Source organism: Phyllobates terribilis, unplaced genomic scaffold, assembly GCF_046119375.1.
Source record: "Phyllobates terribilis strain yellow unplaced genomic scaffold, ASM4611937v1 Scaffold_11__3_contigs__length_659146591, whole genome shotgun sequence".
Taxonomy (NCBI): domain Eukaryota; kingdom Metazoa; phylum Chordata; class Amphibia; order Anura; family Dendrobatidae; genus Phyllobates; species Phyllobates terribilis.
The window spans coordinates 535,835,553-535,852,280 of record NW_027362771.1 but is presented as its reverse complement, the minus strand read 5'-3'; the positions used below and the strand labels follow the sequence as shown (position 1 = coordinate 535,852,280).

At 44.6% G+C, this 16,728-nt stretch overlaps 1 protein-coding gene across 2 annotated transcripts in view; it reads left to right on the top strand.

The window, feature by feature from the left end:
• Positions 1-10,667, top strand: part of TECR (trans-2,3-enoyl-CoA reductase) — a 34,946-nt gene extending 24,279 nt beyond the window's left edge. For both annotated transcript variants that reach the window (XM_073653839.1, XM_073653838.1), the window contains 8 exons: positions 1,528-1,643; positions 2,031-2,136; positions 3,507-3,579; positions 4,357-4,400; positions 4,793-4,850; positions 5,225-5,313; positions 7,065-7,110; positions 10,265-10,667. In XM_073653839.1, coding sequence (XP_073509940.1) covers positions 1,528-1,643; positions 2,031-2,136; positions 3,507-3,579; positions 4,357-4,400; positions 4,793-4,850; positions 5,225-5,313; positions 7,065-7,110; positions 10,265-10,392 — 660 coding nt within the window. In that variant the 3' untranslated portion in view covers positions 10,393-10,667. The remainder of the gene's footprint in view (positions 1-1,527; positions 1,644-2,030; positions 2,137-3,506; positions 3,580-4,356; positions 4,401-4,792; positions 4,851-5,224; positions 5,314-7,064; positions 7,111-10,264) is intronic.
• Positions 10,668-16,728: the final 6,061 nt, after the last annotated feature.

Here is a 16,728-nt window from a genome sequence, read left to right as displayed (position 1 = left end):
CACGTACCACATGGGTACACACGGTGTGGAGGCAAGCGTGCACGTACCACATGGGTACACACGGTGTGGAGGCAAGCGTGCACGTACCACATGGGTACACACGGTGTGGAGGCAAGCGTGCACGTACCACATGGGTACACACGGTGTGGAGGCAAGCGTGCACGTACCACATGGGTACACACGGTGTGGAGGCAAGCGTGCACGTACCACATGGGTACACACGGTGTGGAGGCAAGCGTGCACGTACCACATGGGTACACACGGTGTGGAGGCGAGCGTGCACGTACCACATGGGTACACACGGTGCGGAGGGGAGCGTGCACGTACCACATGGGTACACACGGTGCGGAGGGGAGCGTGCACGTACCACATGGGTACACACGGTGCGGAGGGGAGCGTGCACGTACCACATGGGTACACACGGTGCGGAGGGGAGCGTGCACGTACCACATGGGTACACACGGTGCGGAGGGGAGCGTGCACGTACCACATGGGTACACACGGTGCGGAGGGGAGCGTGCACGTACCACATGGGTACACACGGTGCGGAGGGGAGCGTGCACGTACCACATGGGTACACACGGTGCGGAGGGGAGCGTGCACGTACCACATGGGTACACACGGTGCGGAGGGGAGCGTGCACGTACCACATGGGTACACACGGTGCGGAGGGGAGCGTGCACGTACCACATGGGTACACACGGTGCGGAGGGGAGCGTGCACGTACCACATGGGTACACACGGTGCGGAGGGAAGCGTGCACGTACCACATGGGTACACACGGTGCGGAGGGAAGCGTGCACGTACCACATGGGTACACACGGTGCGGAGGGAAGCGTGCACGTACCACATGGGTACACACGGCGCGGAGGGAAGCGTGCACGTACCACATGGGTACACACGGCGCGGAGGGAAGCGTGCACGTACCACATGGGTACACACGGCGCGGAGGGAAGCGTGCACGTACCACATGGGTACACACGGCGCGGAGGGAAGCGTGCACGTACCACATGGGTACACACGGCGCGGAGGGGAGCGTGCACGTACCACATGGGTACACACGGCGCGGAGGGGAGCGTGCACGTACCACATGGGTACACACGGCGCGGAGGGGAGCGTGCACGTACCACATGGGTACACACGGCGCGGAGGGGAGCGTGCACGTACCACATGTGGTGGTGTCATAAAGAAAGCTTATACTGGTCCTGGCACGGTCGGTCAGACTAATGAGTGCGGTACGCCAGTGTTTCTTGTGCTGCCAAACAGGTCTCAATCATTGTACATCAAAGTGAAGGCCAAGTGTCGTCCTGATTGCAGCACATACCGCAGAGCAAGTGTCTGGTCAGGGCTGTGGCCGTGTAATTGTAAATGTCAGCTTTCGTTACACAGGGAGGTGGACTTGCTGTTCCCTTTTCCCTTTGAAGAATAAGTCACTCATTAATGGGAAGATGTTAATATTGTGCCGCCTGGCGCTGCGGGGGTCTCCGGTTACACTACGTTGTGTCTGAGTGCTGTCTGCCCCTCTAGGTGTTCCTCACAGAGTACGCCGGGCCGCTGGTCATCTACCTACTCTTCTACTTCCGAGTCCCCTTCATTTATGGCCCCAAGTACGACTTCATCACCAGCCGACACTCTGTGGTACAGTGAGTATTGCTGACCTGGTATTGTAGATATACATAATGGACTGATCTATGAAGATAATAAATCTTATACTATTTAGCTTTTCACATGTCAGCTTTACTGTGTAGACTGTGACAGACTCCTCAGAGCGCAGATGATCTAATAGTATACATCGCTTTCTGATTTTGTTACGGAAGGGGATGACCCGTTAGGGCCCCCCACAATCTTGAGAGCGATCACCAGCTTTGCTGGTTAAGCTATTGCTCTAGAGGTGCTTTTAAAGGGATGGTCCATTTTACAGGCGTGTTCAAGTTATCAATTAAGGTCTGCCTCTACCCAAGGTCGACCCTTTGTATTTTTGATGACGATTTTTAGTTTTTGTTAAAAAATCACATCTTTGTCTCCTGCAGCCTGGCCTGTATATGCCATTCGTTTCACTATATAAAACGTCTCCTGGAAACTCTCTTCGTGCACCGCTTCTCTCATGGCACCATGCCGCTCAGGAATATTTTTAAGGTACGATTAAATGTTAAATTGGGATTTGGGTCAAAAAAAAAGTTTGTGGGATAATTTTGCGTGTTTTGTTTTTTTATATTAAAATTTAAAAAGCCTGATTTGACAACGTCATTTTTCTGATGACAAATTCCCTTTTAACCCCTTCTCGCCGCGTCTATTTTTTATTTTTTTTTCTGCCTTTCTTCCAAGAGTCATAACTTTTTTTTATTTTTCTGTCAATATAGCCGTATAATGGCTTGTGGGACAAGTTGTACTTTTGATTGATACCATTCTTTTTATCATATGATTTACTGGAAAGAGGGAAAAAAATTCTAAGTGTGTTGAAAAAGTGCAATGTCACAATTTTTTTTTGTTTCACATGTTCACTATGCGTTAAGACTGACCTGGCAGTTTGATTCTGTGTGTGTATTTGTCGCCGTTTTTGGGATCTGTGTCCAGGTGAGGGCTTATTTTTTTTACGTCCTGAGCTGACATTTTACTGATAGCATTTTGGGGTAGATCCGATGTTTTGATCGCCTATTATTGCATTTTATTGCAATGCTACGGCGGCCATAAAACGTAATTCTGGCGTTTTTGATTTTTTTTTTTTTCTCGTTACGCCATTTACCGATCGGATTAATTTATTTTATGTTTTGATCAAACTATTGCGACCTCAAGCAATACCAAATAAGTATAATTTATTTTTTATTTTTATTTTCATATTTTTACAAAATTTTTTTTTTACTGCATTTAATAGATTACGATTTCCTGTCATGGCAGCACGTCCGTGCCCCGTAATCGCGTCACAGGCGCGCCGATGGGCAGACAGAACGATGGGCACTTGTTGAATGCTGCTGTCAGAGATTGACAGCGGGATTTAACAGGTCAACAGCCGTGGGCTCCGCACCAAAAGCCAGCTGAGTTAAATCAGCCGTCATATATGCCCTGTACGTCATCAGTACCAGTACTAGTAAATCACATGCCGGTAAGGGGTTAAGTTACTTCTTAGTTACCTTCTATTTATTGCTGGTGGTTTAGTTACTTGGAGATTGTGGTAATGGAAGTGCTTTTCTCATCCAATTGATGAATGCTGCAGTATAAAGCAGAGGGGATGGGTAGAGCATCCCCTTGAACTGACAAGAAGCAATTGCCAGAATCCTGTGTTGTTGTTTTTTTCTGCTAGTGACGCTCTGAGGTGGCTCTTTTCCAGGCGTCCTGTTCCCTGGAGCCTCCTGGCCTGTACTCTGAGCGTTTCTTAGTGAGCAGGGCACAGACCTCTGTATTTCTCTAGCTGTGCGCAGCATGCGCAGTCTCTGACCCAGGACTCTGTTTTACGACCCTTCTGTTATAAATGCGGCTTTTCTATAATCCTCCTCTCCTGTGTGTTGCAGAACTGTATGTATTACTGGGGATTTGCAGCCTGGATGGCGTACTACATCAATCACCCCCTGTACACCCCCCCAGGTAAGTGCATATACGTCACACCCGTGTTATGTGGGGACTTCACAAATCATAATCTGAGCCTGTCCCGGAGGCTTATAAGGAGACCTCGGAGGCCAATAAAGTGGGGCTGTGCAGTAACAGTTTGTGATACGGCTGTAAATGATCTCCCGTCTCCTGTGCTGCAGACTGCTATAAAGCAGGAGTGCGCTGGCGCTAGCTCTTACCCGCTGAACTTGTGAACCATTATTTTTCCTTTTTTATTTGCTGCTATTATACTCCTCAGATACCGTAGCAGTCCTCTAGTCGGTCATTCACTTTGTTTTTTTTCTTTTATAAAGGGGTTGTCCAGGCTTTGGGTACAAATGTGCAGTCACTATGTGACTGCAGACTTGTGAATCCACAAAGCATGCAGTGTGCGCGCTGTCAGGATTAGCAGGCCGTTGCGTGACCGAAAGTATGCGATTTGCATACATCTGGTCACATGCCAACTAGTTGTGCTCAGCCTCACTCACTACAGGTGAATTGAGTGAGGCTGGATATGTCTAGTCAGAATGTGGCCGGGAGTATACAAATTGCATACTTGTGGTCACAAGACCACCCGATCCTGGCACTGGAGAATCATGACAGCACGCACAATGTGAGGGTTCACAAGTCTGCAGACACATAGTGACTGCACACTTGTACCCCAAGCTTGGACAACCCCTTTAAGGTTCCAGAAACGTGATTTTGGGACATTTTAGTATAGGGTATACAATTGAATGCAGATGTCTTAACCATGACTTGTCGTCTTTTCACCAGTATTTGGAGAAGAACAAGTGAAGCTGGCAGTGGCCATTTTCTTGGTAAGAGAAATCACTTTTATCCTCTTTAAAGAGGGTTAACTTTTTTTTTTTCTTCACTTTTGAACTTTTCAGCCTTGGCTGTGATTGAGAGCCTATACATGGGGGATATCCCCATACCCTGAGAAGTCTTACAGACCTTACTGGAAGTTGCACATTTTTAACCCCCTCCAACCTCCCATGTAAACCATGTTCTTTTCACCACTTTTTTGTGCACTTGCTGCCGACGAAGTTCTATTGTAAAGAAAGATTACTCCAGTTTTAGTTGTAAAAGTTACGTCTGATTTAAAGTGAACGTCAGACCGAGATGTTTCCCAATCAGCAAAAGTGTAAAAACGAATGCAAATCGAAATCCTTGTATTCTAGATGATAATTCTGTATCTTGTCTTTGTCAGTTCTGCCAGCTGGGCAATTTCTCCATACACATAGCTCTGAGGAACCTGCGGCCGGCCGGTAAGTCCTGGGCCATAGATCAAGTGGGATAAGTCCATTGCAGACTATGGAGAGTGCATTTCCTGATGACATTAACCATTTAGTTTATACTCTGTGACCTCCAATTGTCAAAATTGTATTTATTCATTCACGATTGAGAAGTTTGTCAATAACCTATAATTTTATTTCATGATTCTGTAGTGTAAGGTTATATCGCTGAGCAGGGAGGTTGTGCCAGGGCTGTTCCCAGATATTTCTTATTACAATATCTGAGATCACTCCGGCCTGTAATAAAATCATCAAAAAAACCAAGCCCCAAATGAACATAGAAATGTATTCTACCCCTTGTGTAATGCTCTTTTTAGTTTCTTTGTTTTCTATATTTTTATCCAAAGGCTCAAAGACACGGAAGATTCCTTTCCCAACTCGTAACCCATTCACGTGGCTCTTCCTACTCGTGTCCTGCCCCAACTATACTTACGAGGTAAGCGGGTGGACTTGTATGGGGAACATGACAAGTGCACAAAGATAATGATTCTCATTTCTTGTGCTACAATTAAAGCTGAAAAATTATATAAAGAAATCTTCTTGTGTCCCTGGAGCCGTCCCATGTCCACCTCCTCACTGTCTTATATGTGACTGCAGCAGGAACCTGCCCCTCTTCCCTGTGTGTAGAAGGATGCACAGATCGTTATGCCCCCACACCGTCATGTAGTGCCCGGCACAAAATAAAACAGAATGGCAAGATATTAACGTTCTGCAAGACAGATGGAACAGGATAACCATATTAACTACGATTCACTTTTATAAATAATTTTTAGGTTTAATGTTCCCTTAAAGGGGTTGTCCACTACTAGGACAACCCCTTCTTGATCTAAATGTTTGGTCCCGATTAAATAAAAAAGCCTATACTTCCCACCCGTGCAGGCGCCGTTCCAGCAGTGTTGGCACTCGCGGTTCCGGGGCTCTCGTGCGGTTGTTGTGACACATGACGCCGGCGCCCCACCAGTGCTGCTGTCGCTGTCTCCACTTTCTGTCGAATTGAACATGAAGAAGTCAGAGATCAGCTGCAGCCCGGACTTCCGCTTCATGCTCAATTTGACAGGAGGTGGGGACAGTGACACCAGCGCTGATTGGGCATCACGTGTCACAAAAACCGCATGAGAGACCCGAGACCACGAGTGCCGACACTGCTGGAACGGCACCAGCACCGGAGGGGAGTATAAGCTTTTTATTTTCAGTGCCAAGCGTAGGTTATGAGAAGGAGTTGTTCAAGTAGTGGACAACTTCTTTAAAGCAACGGTCGACCCCCAACTTTTCTTGCCTTGAGCCAAATCCAGCGCCCCCCACCCCCAGCACAGTAATAACAATCAGAGCCCACCATTACTGGTATAATGTCCACTAAAGCTTCCCCACAGAGCACACTGAGACCTTGTGCCCCCTCCAATATAGTCAGTATAATTGTATCCAAAGGTTCCCATTTTACCCTACATTTGGTATTCTCGTATCAAGCACACCCTCCACGCTATCGCATCCATCTTCAAGCTGCCCTCTACCTATCTCCAGATTATTTATTTCTCTCCCCCTTCACCCCTGCAAGTATCTGCACATCCAGACCTGCTATTCTGTCTGGGGCTGCTCCTAAAAGTCACCATCTGAAGACCTTCCCTTCATAGCGGTTTGCTAGACCTGGTCTAAATGCACCAAGCTGGCAGACAGTCGGGAGCCATACGTCATTGGCCTGTGAGCCACATGTGGCTTCCAAACTTCAGGTCGGGGACCCCTGACTTATAGGGACATATCACTACTTGAAGGCTCCTTGAGACTTTCTCCTTGTACACTGCTCAAAAAAATAAAGGGAACACTCAAATAACACATCCTAGATCTGAATGAATGAAATATTCTCATTGAATACTTTGTTCTGTACAAAGTTGAATGTGCTGACAACAAAATCACACAAAAATCATCAATGGGAATCAAATTTATTAACCAATGGAGGCCTGGATTTGGAGTCACCCCCAAAATTAAAGTGGAAAAACACACTACAGGCTGATCCAACTTTGATGTAATGTCCTTAAAACGAGTCAAAATGAGGCTGAGTATTGTGTGTGGCCTCCACGTGCCTGTATGACCTCCCTACAACGCCTGGGCGGCATGCTCCTGATGAGGTTGTGTATTTTATTTCCTATAGTTTACCTCAAATTAATTGTTATATTTTCTGCTTTCGTGTCTCAGGTTGGCTCTTGGATTGGATTTGCCATCATGACCCAATGTCTTCCTGGTGAGTGTGAACACTTTTTAGTTGAGTGATGGGGGTGAGGGGCGGGTTGTCTCCTTAGGCCATGTTCCCACCTTCAGTATTTGGTCAGTATTTTACATCAGTATTTGTCAGCCAAAACCAGGAGTGGAACAATCAGAGGAAAATTATACTAGAAACGCGTCATCACTTCTGTATTTATCACCCACTCCTGGATTTGGCTTCCAAATACTGAAGGTGTGCATGTGGCCCTAGAACGACCAATGCCTTATGCTCCATACAGGCAGATGGATGTGATGTGACAAAGGGGAATCCACCCATTGGGACCACCCTATATGAAGCAGGCTGGAGATCAGCTCCTCTTCTGACATTTAAAGAGGTTATCCAGTACTATTGTGTTTTTTTTTTTTTATTATAGGCCTAAGAGCGGACAGGCGGGTTATTGATAGCTACCTGCCTGGCGCCGATCTCTGCTGGCTCAGAGGTCACAGACCGCTCCTGTGACTTCCGGTGACATCACGTCAACAGAGCAGCTTCTTCTCTTATCCTCTGATGGGGTGTGACTGCTGACTTAATGCTGATAGGCAGCGGGGAGCTGGCTGCTAATTAACCTAATGTTGGCAATCAAGCCCCGTCTACAGAGATGCCTGGAAGAGGTAGAGTGGCTCTGTAGACGTGAGGTCAAGTGAAGCTGCAGGAGCAGTCGATGGCCATGGCCGGGCAGAACAGAAGTTAGCTACTACCTGCCCTTCAGTTCTTGGACCCCTGAGAAAAAATAAAATGGTCCCAGATAACGCCTTTAATCTGTCCTTGTATTACTTGGACAGCCAGGGCCGGGCTGTGGTGTATGTGTTATGTACAACCTCTACACATGTATAAAACTGGCTCGGGTGCTAACTTAAATTTTGAAGGAGCCTCCTAAACAGTAGTGTGAACAAAAGGTAAGAGCTGTATGATGGTAGGAAATGGGTCCTCCGAATGGTTTATGTTTAATGTTAAAAAATGAAATACTATAACCTCAAATGGCCTCCTTTTAAAAGTGAGGTGGGGGTCCATATTAGTCTATGAAAAGTAAGCTGAGCATCTGGGAGGCCAGATTCACACATCGTGTTGCAGACCGGCCACAGGTCTCCTGACCCAAACTTGACGACCACATATATAGCTGCTGCGTGCCTCCGAAAACAAGACCGGGTCTTATATTATTTTTTGCTCTGAGAGAGGTGCTAGGGTAGGGCTTATTTTTAGGTGAGGTCTTCTATTCCATGAACAAACATTCCCCCCCCCCTCCACCAAAAAAAAAAAATAATTAACAAAATTTTGATAAAATACAATTTTTTGAAATATGGCAATTAAAATATAAACATATCAATTGGCCAGTAGATGGCACAACATAACAAATAGGGAAAGGTATGAACATATATATTACCGTAGTGACCCTGAGGCTGAGTTCACACGATGCGTTTTTCATGCGTTTCCACGGCGTTTTTGCAGTTGCGGAAACGCATGGTAGAATGGCAGCAATGTTCCCCAATGGAAATCCGCATGTGCTGTGCCCATGATGCGGATTTTTCCGCAGCGTAAACGCTGCGGTCAAAAATCCGCAGCATGTCAATTAATTTTGCGGAAACGCTGCTCTTTTGCCGCCATTGACTTGCATTAGACCGCATGGAATCCGCATCACTGTATATGTTGATGCGCTTTTCATGCGGTCTAATGTGCGGATGGTACCCGGGTGTAGATGAGAGGACTCTCATCCAGACACAGGTACCATTAAAAAAAAAAAGAATAAAATAAAAAATATATATATTCTCACCTTCTGACGGCCCGCGCTGCGTCCTGCCGGCTTCCCGGGCACTTCGCGGTTGAATGAAGAAGGACCTTCGCTGACGTCAGAGTCATGTGACGGGTCACGTGACGCTGACGTCGGAAGGTCCTACAGTCTTCACTGCCGGCAGCCGGGACCGATGAAGCAGGACACCGGGGGCCATCAGAGGGTAAAGTATAGATTTATTTTTTATTTTTTGACATTCACACACTATATAAATCCATGCCGGCTGCATGGATTTATATAGTGTGAAGTTGACAAGCACTTTCCAAGTGATGCTAAAATCGCTTGGGAAGCGCTTGTCAACCCGCATGCGGAAATGAAAGTGAAGACCGCTTTATTTCCGCATGTCCCTGGCAGGAAACCGCATGTACAATCCGCATGCGTTTTTTCCTGCCAGAGAGATGCAGAAACGCTCAGGAAAAAATCCTGAGCATTTCTGCATCGTGTGCACATACCCTGAGTGGAGTATTTATCACATAAGACCTACAATTTCCAAAAGGAATTGTACCTAACCTGTATATGACCAATAGATGTGGTATCAATTCCTTTTGGAAACTCTAGGTCTTATCATTTGATGAATTAATTATTTGTTATGGTGCAGAACCATATAGAACAGTCCTATAGTGGTGGGTACATGGCGTATCAACTATGGTTTAAATTACCTACTTAAAGTTACAATTATTATTATTTTCTATGTACTTGGACTGATTGCTAATATTGGTTTAACCCCAAAAGAATCACACTCCAACAATTATGGTAGAGTTGGCAAGTGGATGGGCTCTCACATCTACGTCACTGTTAGGTCTGTGTGTCAGAGCCCACCAACCATCAGTACTTGCCAACTCTTAATTGTTTGGGATCAGGCGACTGCGATTCTTTTGAGGTGTCTGCTTTCTTAGATGAATGGTCCTGCTGTATTCTTCAACTTTTTTAGCTGCCTGGACACTTTCTTATTGAACCACAACTAGGGCTTATTTTTGGAGTAGGGCTTATATTTCAACCATACTCCAAAAATCCTGAAAAATCATGCAAGGGCTTACTTTTGGGGTAGGTCTTACTTTTGGGGAAATATGGTATGTAGAATGTCTATGAGGCTGTCAGATCAGGTCAGGAGACCCATGGTTAGTCATCTGGTCGAAGACCACAATGTTAGAAAAATAGTGGTCATCACCTAATGTTACACTGAGATTTCCTTTACAGATGCTCATACTTCTAAAATGAAGCATAATCGTCTCTGTCCTAGAAATATTTTTGAGATCCTAAATTTATTTTATGGGATGTACTATCTTGGCAATTTTTGATCTTTTAAAGTTGTCACATCGTAACCCATTCTCTCCCTTTTTGTCATAGTCGCTCTCTTCAGTCTGGTTGGATTCATCCAAATGACCATTTGGGCCAAAGGAAAACATCGCAGCTACTTGAAGGAGTTCAAGGACTATCCTCCTCTCCGCTCTCCCATCGTCCCCTTCATCCTGTGATTTACTGCCTTCATAACCCCGATCTAGAACTCTGACCTCCCCAGTATGCACTGAGCTGAAGGACCCCCGCACTGAAGTCCGACGCTGACACTTCTGTCTGCTCATGGGCCGCCCCTGGAAGAATCAGTCCCATCTTTATTATTTTTTTTCTTTCTTTTTTTTTTTATACTGTGACAAAATGGGATGAAATTGTATTCATTGAATTTGTCAGCACGTTTTTGGTACTCCTAAAGCAGAGGGAAATTATAAAGTAGATCTGGATATATTGATCATAATTGTCTTTTTGTGACATTTTCGTACACTGGTCACCTCTAACCTGTCACTGTGTCAGCAGGGTTTTGCTTTTTAATCTGGGAGCAGAATAATCACAGTGATGTGGCACTTACTAGGATATGCATTGCCATTTCAATACAATCAGTGTTTTATCAGCAGGAGATTATCACTGACTAGGCCTCATGTGCACCTCAGTCAGGCTAATGTGTGTAACCCCGCCAACCAGCACTGATTGGCAGCTTGCTGTACACGGGAAGCTGCCAATTAGTGGCATGGGCGGGGTTATACACAGCAAATAAAACAGGGATTCAATTAAAACTTCACCACAGTCCAGTAAAGTGACACATCACTGGAATCAGGGTCTCTTTTCCTATATTATCCTGCTCTCAGATTTCATAGTAAAAAACATTTTTAAGGGTCTGACTGATTAAAAAATAAAAATGGATGGGATATTTGAAGAGCATATATATATTTTTTTTCTTTTAACTTGAAAACTTTATACCCGACTCACTCTAAGAACGTAGATGTTGGAGGAAGGGTAACCATTTAGGGCAGACTTATTCTAAGAGCGATGCCTCCTTACTGCTGCCGCCATTGGAGTTGAAGCAGAACACCTAGATTGTCTTAGACTTTGTGGAGAGTCATCTTAAAGGGGTTGGCCACTTTACCTTTTATTTTAAGAAATATGTTGGTGATCTGATTTTGTGGCACCTTTTTGTATCTTGTCGCCGCCTTCACCGACTTCAGTTCATGGAGGGGCATGTCACCAGACCTGTCCTCCCGTATCCTCCACGTGCAGTGGTTGTCAATTGGAGGAGTCTGGTGGCCAGGTCTGGTGACTCTCTCCTGCACGAGCAGCAATTTTGAGAAGAAGAAAGCTATGTAGTGTATGGGACGTAATTCCATGAATATGAGTGATTGAACGCTACACTAAAGGTGAGGATCAGGGAAAACGGAATTCCTGACCATGGCAGCACCATACTTGATGCCAAGGAAAAGCTTTCTTGCTCTTTTCAAGGTCAAAATTGAGAAGAATTCTAAAGATGAAGGGCTAAGGAAGCTCCACTCGGGCCATCGATATGTACAGTCTCGACCTCGCAGTTAAAAGCTTTCTTACTAATTCTACATGATCAGATGTCATTGGATATGCTGGCATGTATCTCCCACTCTATAAAAAGGTGCCTGTGATCTCTCAAATCAACAAAATATGTTGGGAACACCGCACAGTACACGTCAGGACCCATCACGTGGATAAGCGTTGACTTCACCCCTCCGTTCTTCCTGGAAATGAGAAGCAGACAAGTTTTATAGCGCGAGGACTTGGGCTCCGGTTGTAGGTGGATGACGTTGTTCAGAAGGAGCTTTCTGACAGTGTCCTAAAGTATTCATCATCCAGGAGCTGCGTAACAGGCATGACACCGATCTGCTGCACTGGATGTCCTACCATACCAGAGAAGGTCCAGGACATCATTCTGCTCGAAGAACTTCACAGGAATACTTGTGACGTGAATTCGGTTTTTCCATACGTAGTACATGGACCTGTTTCTTGTCTGTGTGACGTCGCCATGTCTGTCATACACTGTGGCCAAAATTATGTAGACGTCCTTCAGGCGGTGCATGAAACTTCTGCTCTGCCCCAGTCACCTATGACCGGGCATGGGGGCACGTAGGCGCCTGAGTCTCACACTGCCAAACTTTGACTCTTCTGGATGAAATCCTACAGCAAGGTGAGCAGTGAATGTAAACCCCTCGCTGTGGCCATACATCCCAGCGGTGGGCTCCAAAGTGATCCGACAGTTATCACGATTTTACCAGTGGATAGGTGGCAGCCTGATAGAAAATCAGTTTGACAGAAGCCAGGAGAATCCTACATCCCGAAATACACAGCCTTAATGACAGTGAAGGGTTAATGTTAGAGAGGTTTTCCATCAAAAAATGTTGTTTTTTCCAATCCAGGTTAAATAAAACCGGCGGTTACTCTTTAACCCCTTCACCACATTGGGGTTTTTCCATTCTTGCCTTTTAGTTTTTTTTGCTCCCCTTCTCAGAACCATAACTTTTTTTCTTTTTTTTCCCATCAATATGAACGTCTAAGGACTTGTTTTTTGCGGGATGAGTTGTACTTTTGAATGACACCATTGGTTTTATCATATCTTGTACTGGAAAACGGGGAAAAAATTCAAAGTGCGGTGAAATTGCAAAAAAAGTGCAATTCCACAGGTTTTTTTTTTTCCTTTACCACGTTCACTAAATGCTAAAACTGCCCTTCCATTATGATTCTCCAGGTCATTACGAGTTTGTAGATACCAAACATGTATAGGTTCTTTTTCATTTATGTGGTGAAAAATCCAAAGTTTGTTAAAAAGAAAACCAAGCGTCTTCATTTTTTCGGGATCTGGGGACGGGTGAGGGCTTATTTTTTTTGCACACTGAGCTGACGTTTTTATTGATAGGATTTTGGGGTAGATCCGATGTTTTGATCGCCTTTATTGCAATATTCCAAAAAAACCTTAATTTTGGCGTTTTGATCTTTTTTCTCGTTATGCCGTTTACTGATTGGATTAATTCTTTTTTAATTTTGATCGGGCGATTCTGAACGCGGCGATACCAAATATTTTTTACATTTTTTTTTTTTTTTTTTTTTTTTTTTTTAATTTTGAATGGGGCAAAAGGAGGGTGACTTGAACTTATATATTTTTTTAATATTATTTAATTTTTTTTTCTTTTTACATGCTTCAATAGTCTCCTTAGCCCTGATATGTATTGCAGAAATGCTCATCTGCTATGAGCGCCGCCCCGCGATCATGTGATGGGCGCACCAATAAACGGGTCTTGTGACGCGCTTCTAGATCGGCTATTTAAATGCCGCTATCGGAGATTCTGAGCGGCATTTAATAAGTTAATAGTTGTGGGTGGATCGCGATTCCACCTGCAGCTGTTAGGGGCACATGACAGCTGATCAGATCGGCTGTCACGTGCCTGAAAAGGTACGGGTTCAGCGCCAGAGCCTGCACTAAAGAGGGGGAGGCGATCTATGACGTACCTATACGTTACAGGTCGTAAAGGGGTTGAGCTTGATCATTTTTATTTAATAAATTAATAGTAGACTAAATATGAAAATAAGCAGCTTTGCAATATATCAGAGAAATCAGCTTATTTCTCCTCCTGGACTGATGTTTCATTCTCAAATCCTGGGTACAATCTGTTTTCACTGAGGACACCTTTTCCCATTGCTGAGATAAAAGAATGACAGTTGGTGCCATAAAGATCTATAGAGAATTGTAAGGCTGTGTACACACTTTGCATTTTTTTTTTTCCCCCCCACACAGATTTGGTGCGGAAAATACGCAGCACTTTACAATAGCAGCAAAGTGAATGAGATTCCTGAAGTCTCGTGCACATGTTGCTCATTTTTTTTTTCTTGAAGATTTGCAGCAGATTCAAATCTACAGCATGTCGGTTCTTGCATCATTTTTGCAGCGTATTTCATTGGGATAAGTAAAAAAAAAAAAAAGTGCATACTTTACACATCGGGATTTCCAGCAGAAAATTCTACTTGCAATCCTGATGTGTTGGCAGGAAAAACACTAAATCCAGAACAACGTGCACATTGCCTTACTGTCCTTTTCAGGAAAACTGAAATGTCTGTGTCTTCCGCTAGCTCCTCCCTCCTCCATAAAATTTTAAAAGCACCAACTGCCATCTCCTATCTCAGTAATGGGAAAATCTGTCTTCACTGAAAACAGGTTTTACAGGAGGAGATGGAAGCAAATTTCTCTGATTTAATATTACAAAGTTAAAAATGTAAAATGATAGGCAACTTAAAAAGTAACCATCTACAGCTCTGGCAAAAATTGAGACCACTGCAAAATTTTCATTTTCTCTGATTTTCCTTTTTATAGGTCTATAATTTTTGAGAAAAATATACATTGGTGTTTTATTCTATAAACTACTGACAACTTGTCTCTGAAATTCAAAACTAAAAATTTTGTATTTATTTGCAGTAAATGAGAAATCGACAAAATAATAAAAAAGAAACCGTGCTTTCAGACCTCAAATAATGCAAAGAAAAGAAGTTCTTATTCATTTAGAAACAACAATACTCATGTTGTAACTCAGGAAGAGTTCAGAAATCATTATTTGGTGGAATAACCATGATTTTAATCACAGCTTTCAGGCGTCTTGGCTGCTTTCCACCAGTCTTTCTCTCTGTTTTTGGGTGATCTTATGCCACTCCTGGCACAAAAATGTAAGCAGTTCTTCTTTGTTTGATGGCTTGTGACTTTCCATCTTCCTCCTGATTACATTCCAAATGTTTTCAATGGGGTTCAGGTCTGGAGATTGGGTTGGCCATGACAGGGTCTTGATGTGGTGCTCCTTCATCCACACATTGATTGACCTAGCTGTGTGGCATGTGGCATTGTTGATTGACCTAGCTGTGTGGCATGGGGCATTGTCCTGCTGGAAAAAAACAGTCCTCAGAGTTGGGGAACATTGCCTGAGCAGAAGGAAGCAAGTGTTTTTCAAGGGTAACCTTGTATGCGGCTTGATTCATACATCCTTCGCAAAGATTAACCTGCCCAATTCCAGCCTTGCTGAAGCATCACCAGATCATCACCGATCCTCCACCAAATTTCACAGTGGGTGCAAGACACTGTGGCTTGTATGCCTCTCCAGGTCTCCGTCTAACCATTAGACGACCAGGTGTTGGGCAAAGCTGAAAATTAGACTCATCAGAGAAGATTACCTTACTCCAGTCCTCTATGGTCCAATCCTTATGGTCTTTGGCAAACTTCAGCCTGGCTCGCCTTAGCTTCTCATTGATGAAGGGCTTTTTTCTAGCTTTACATGACTTGAGGCCTCTAGGAGCCTGTTACCAACTGTTCTTGCCGTGCACTTCACCCAGTTGCCATTTGCCTTTTCTTTTGTAGGTCACTTGATGTCATCCTGCGGTTTGAGTGACATTCGAATAAGACGACGGTTATCCCGGTCAGTGGAGAGTCGCTTTCGCCCTCTGCCGGTCTGTAGCTTTGTTGTCCCCAATGTCTGCTGCTTGACCTTGTTGTAATGGACTGCCATCTTCAAAATTTTAAGGATGGAGGCAACATGACGCTCACTGTATCCCTCTGCTAGTAAAGCCAGAATTGAGCCCTTCTTTTCCTCACTCAAGACTTTTCTTTTCAACTCCTTTGGCATGGTTAAGTTATTTTTTCATAAAAATGACTTTGGGGCTATTCCTAGCACTTGTTTTGCCATCCAGCTTGTCCTATTGCAAGAGGATTGTGAAGACCACAGCAGTGTTTTTTTATACTTTCCCTCGTTACATAAGATTTGGTTCAGGTGATCACCTAATCAGAAGCACATTAAGTAGAATGAGGTGGACGGTGGTTGGAATTCAACTGACACTGGAATGGAATGGCTGTCAGACATGTAGAGATGGGGATTTGTCGAAAACTGTGCAGTGGTCTCTTAATTTTTGCCAGAGCTGTATGCTGATGCCTGTTAGCCGCAGCCCTTTGTCTTGACGGGGTGACGAAGGCGGTCAATCACTTGGCCACAGTAGTGTGAGCAGCCTCTTCTTACCTCAGCACCCCTTGTATTACCATTATTAGATCAGATAGACAGGGTGGACAGCAGCGTGAGCAGCCTCTTCTTGCCTCAGGACCCCTGGTATCTCCAGTATTAGATCAGATAGACAGGAGGACAGCAGTGTGAGCAGACTCTTCTTACCTCAGCACTGCTGGTATCTCCAGTGTTAGATCAGATAGACAGGGAGGACAGCAGTGTGAGCAGCCTCTTGTTACCTCAGCACCCCTGGTATCTCCAGGATTAGATCAGATAATCATGATGGACAGCAGTGTGAGCAGTCTCATTAAATCAGAATATCCACTGGGAGCACATATTCCTACACATGTAGAGAAGGGGGCAGAGCTTCTCTGCACATGCTCAAATGCTTCTGTCCTATCATCAATCTAAGATGTGGTCACAGGGTGCTGAGGGTTTCCATGTCTACCTGAGGCCAAATAATGGCCTCAGTGTCTGACAGCTATGATGGCCTGTTAA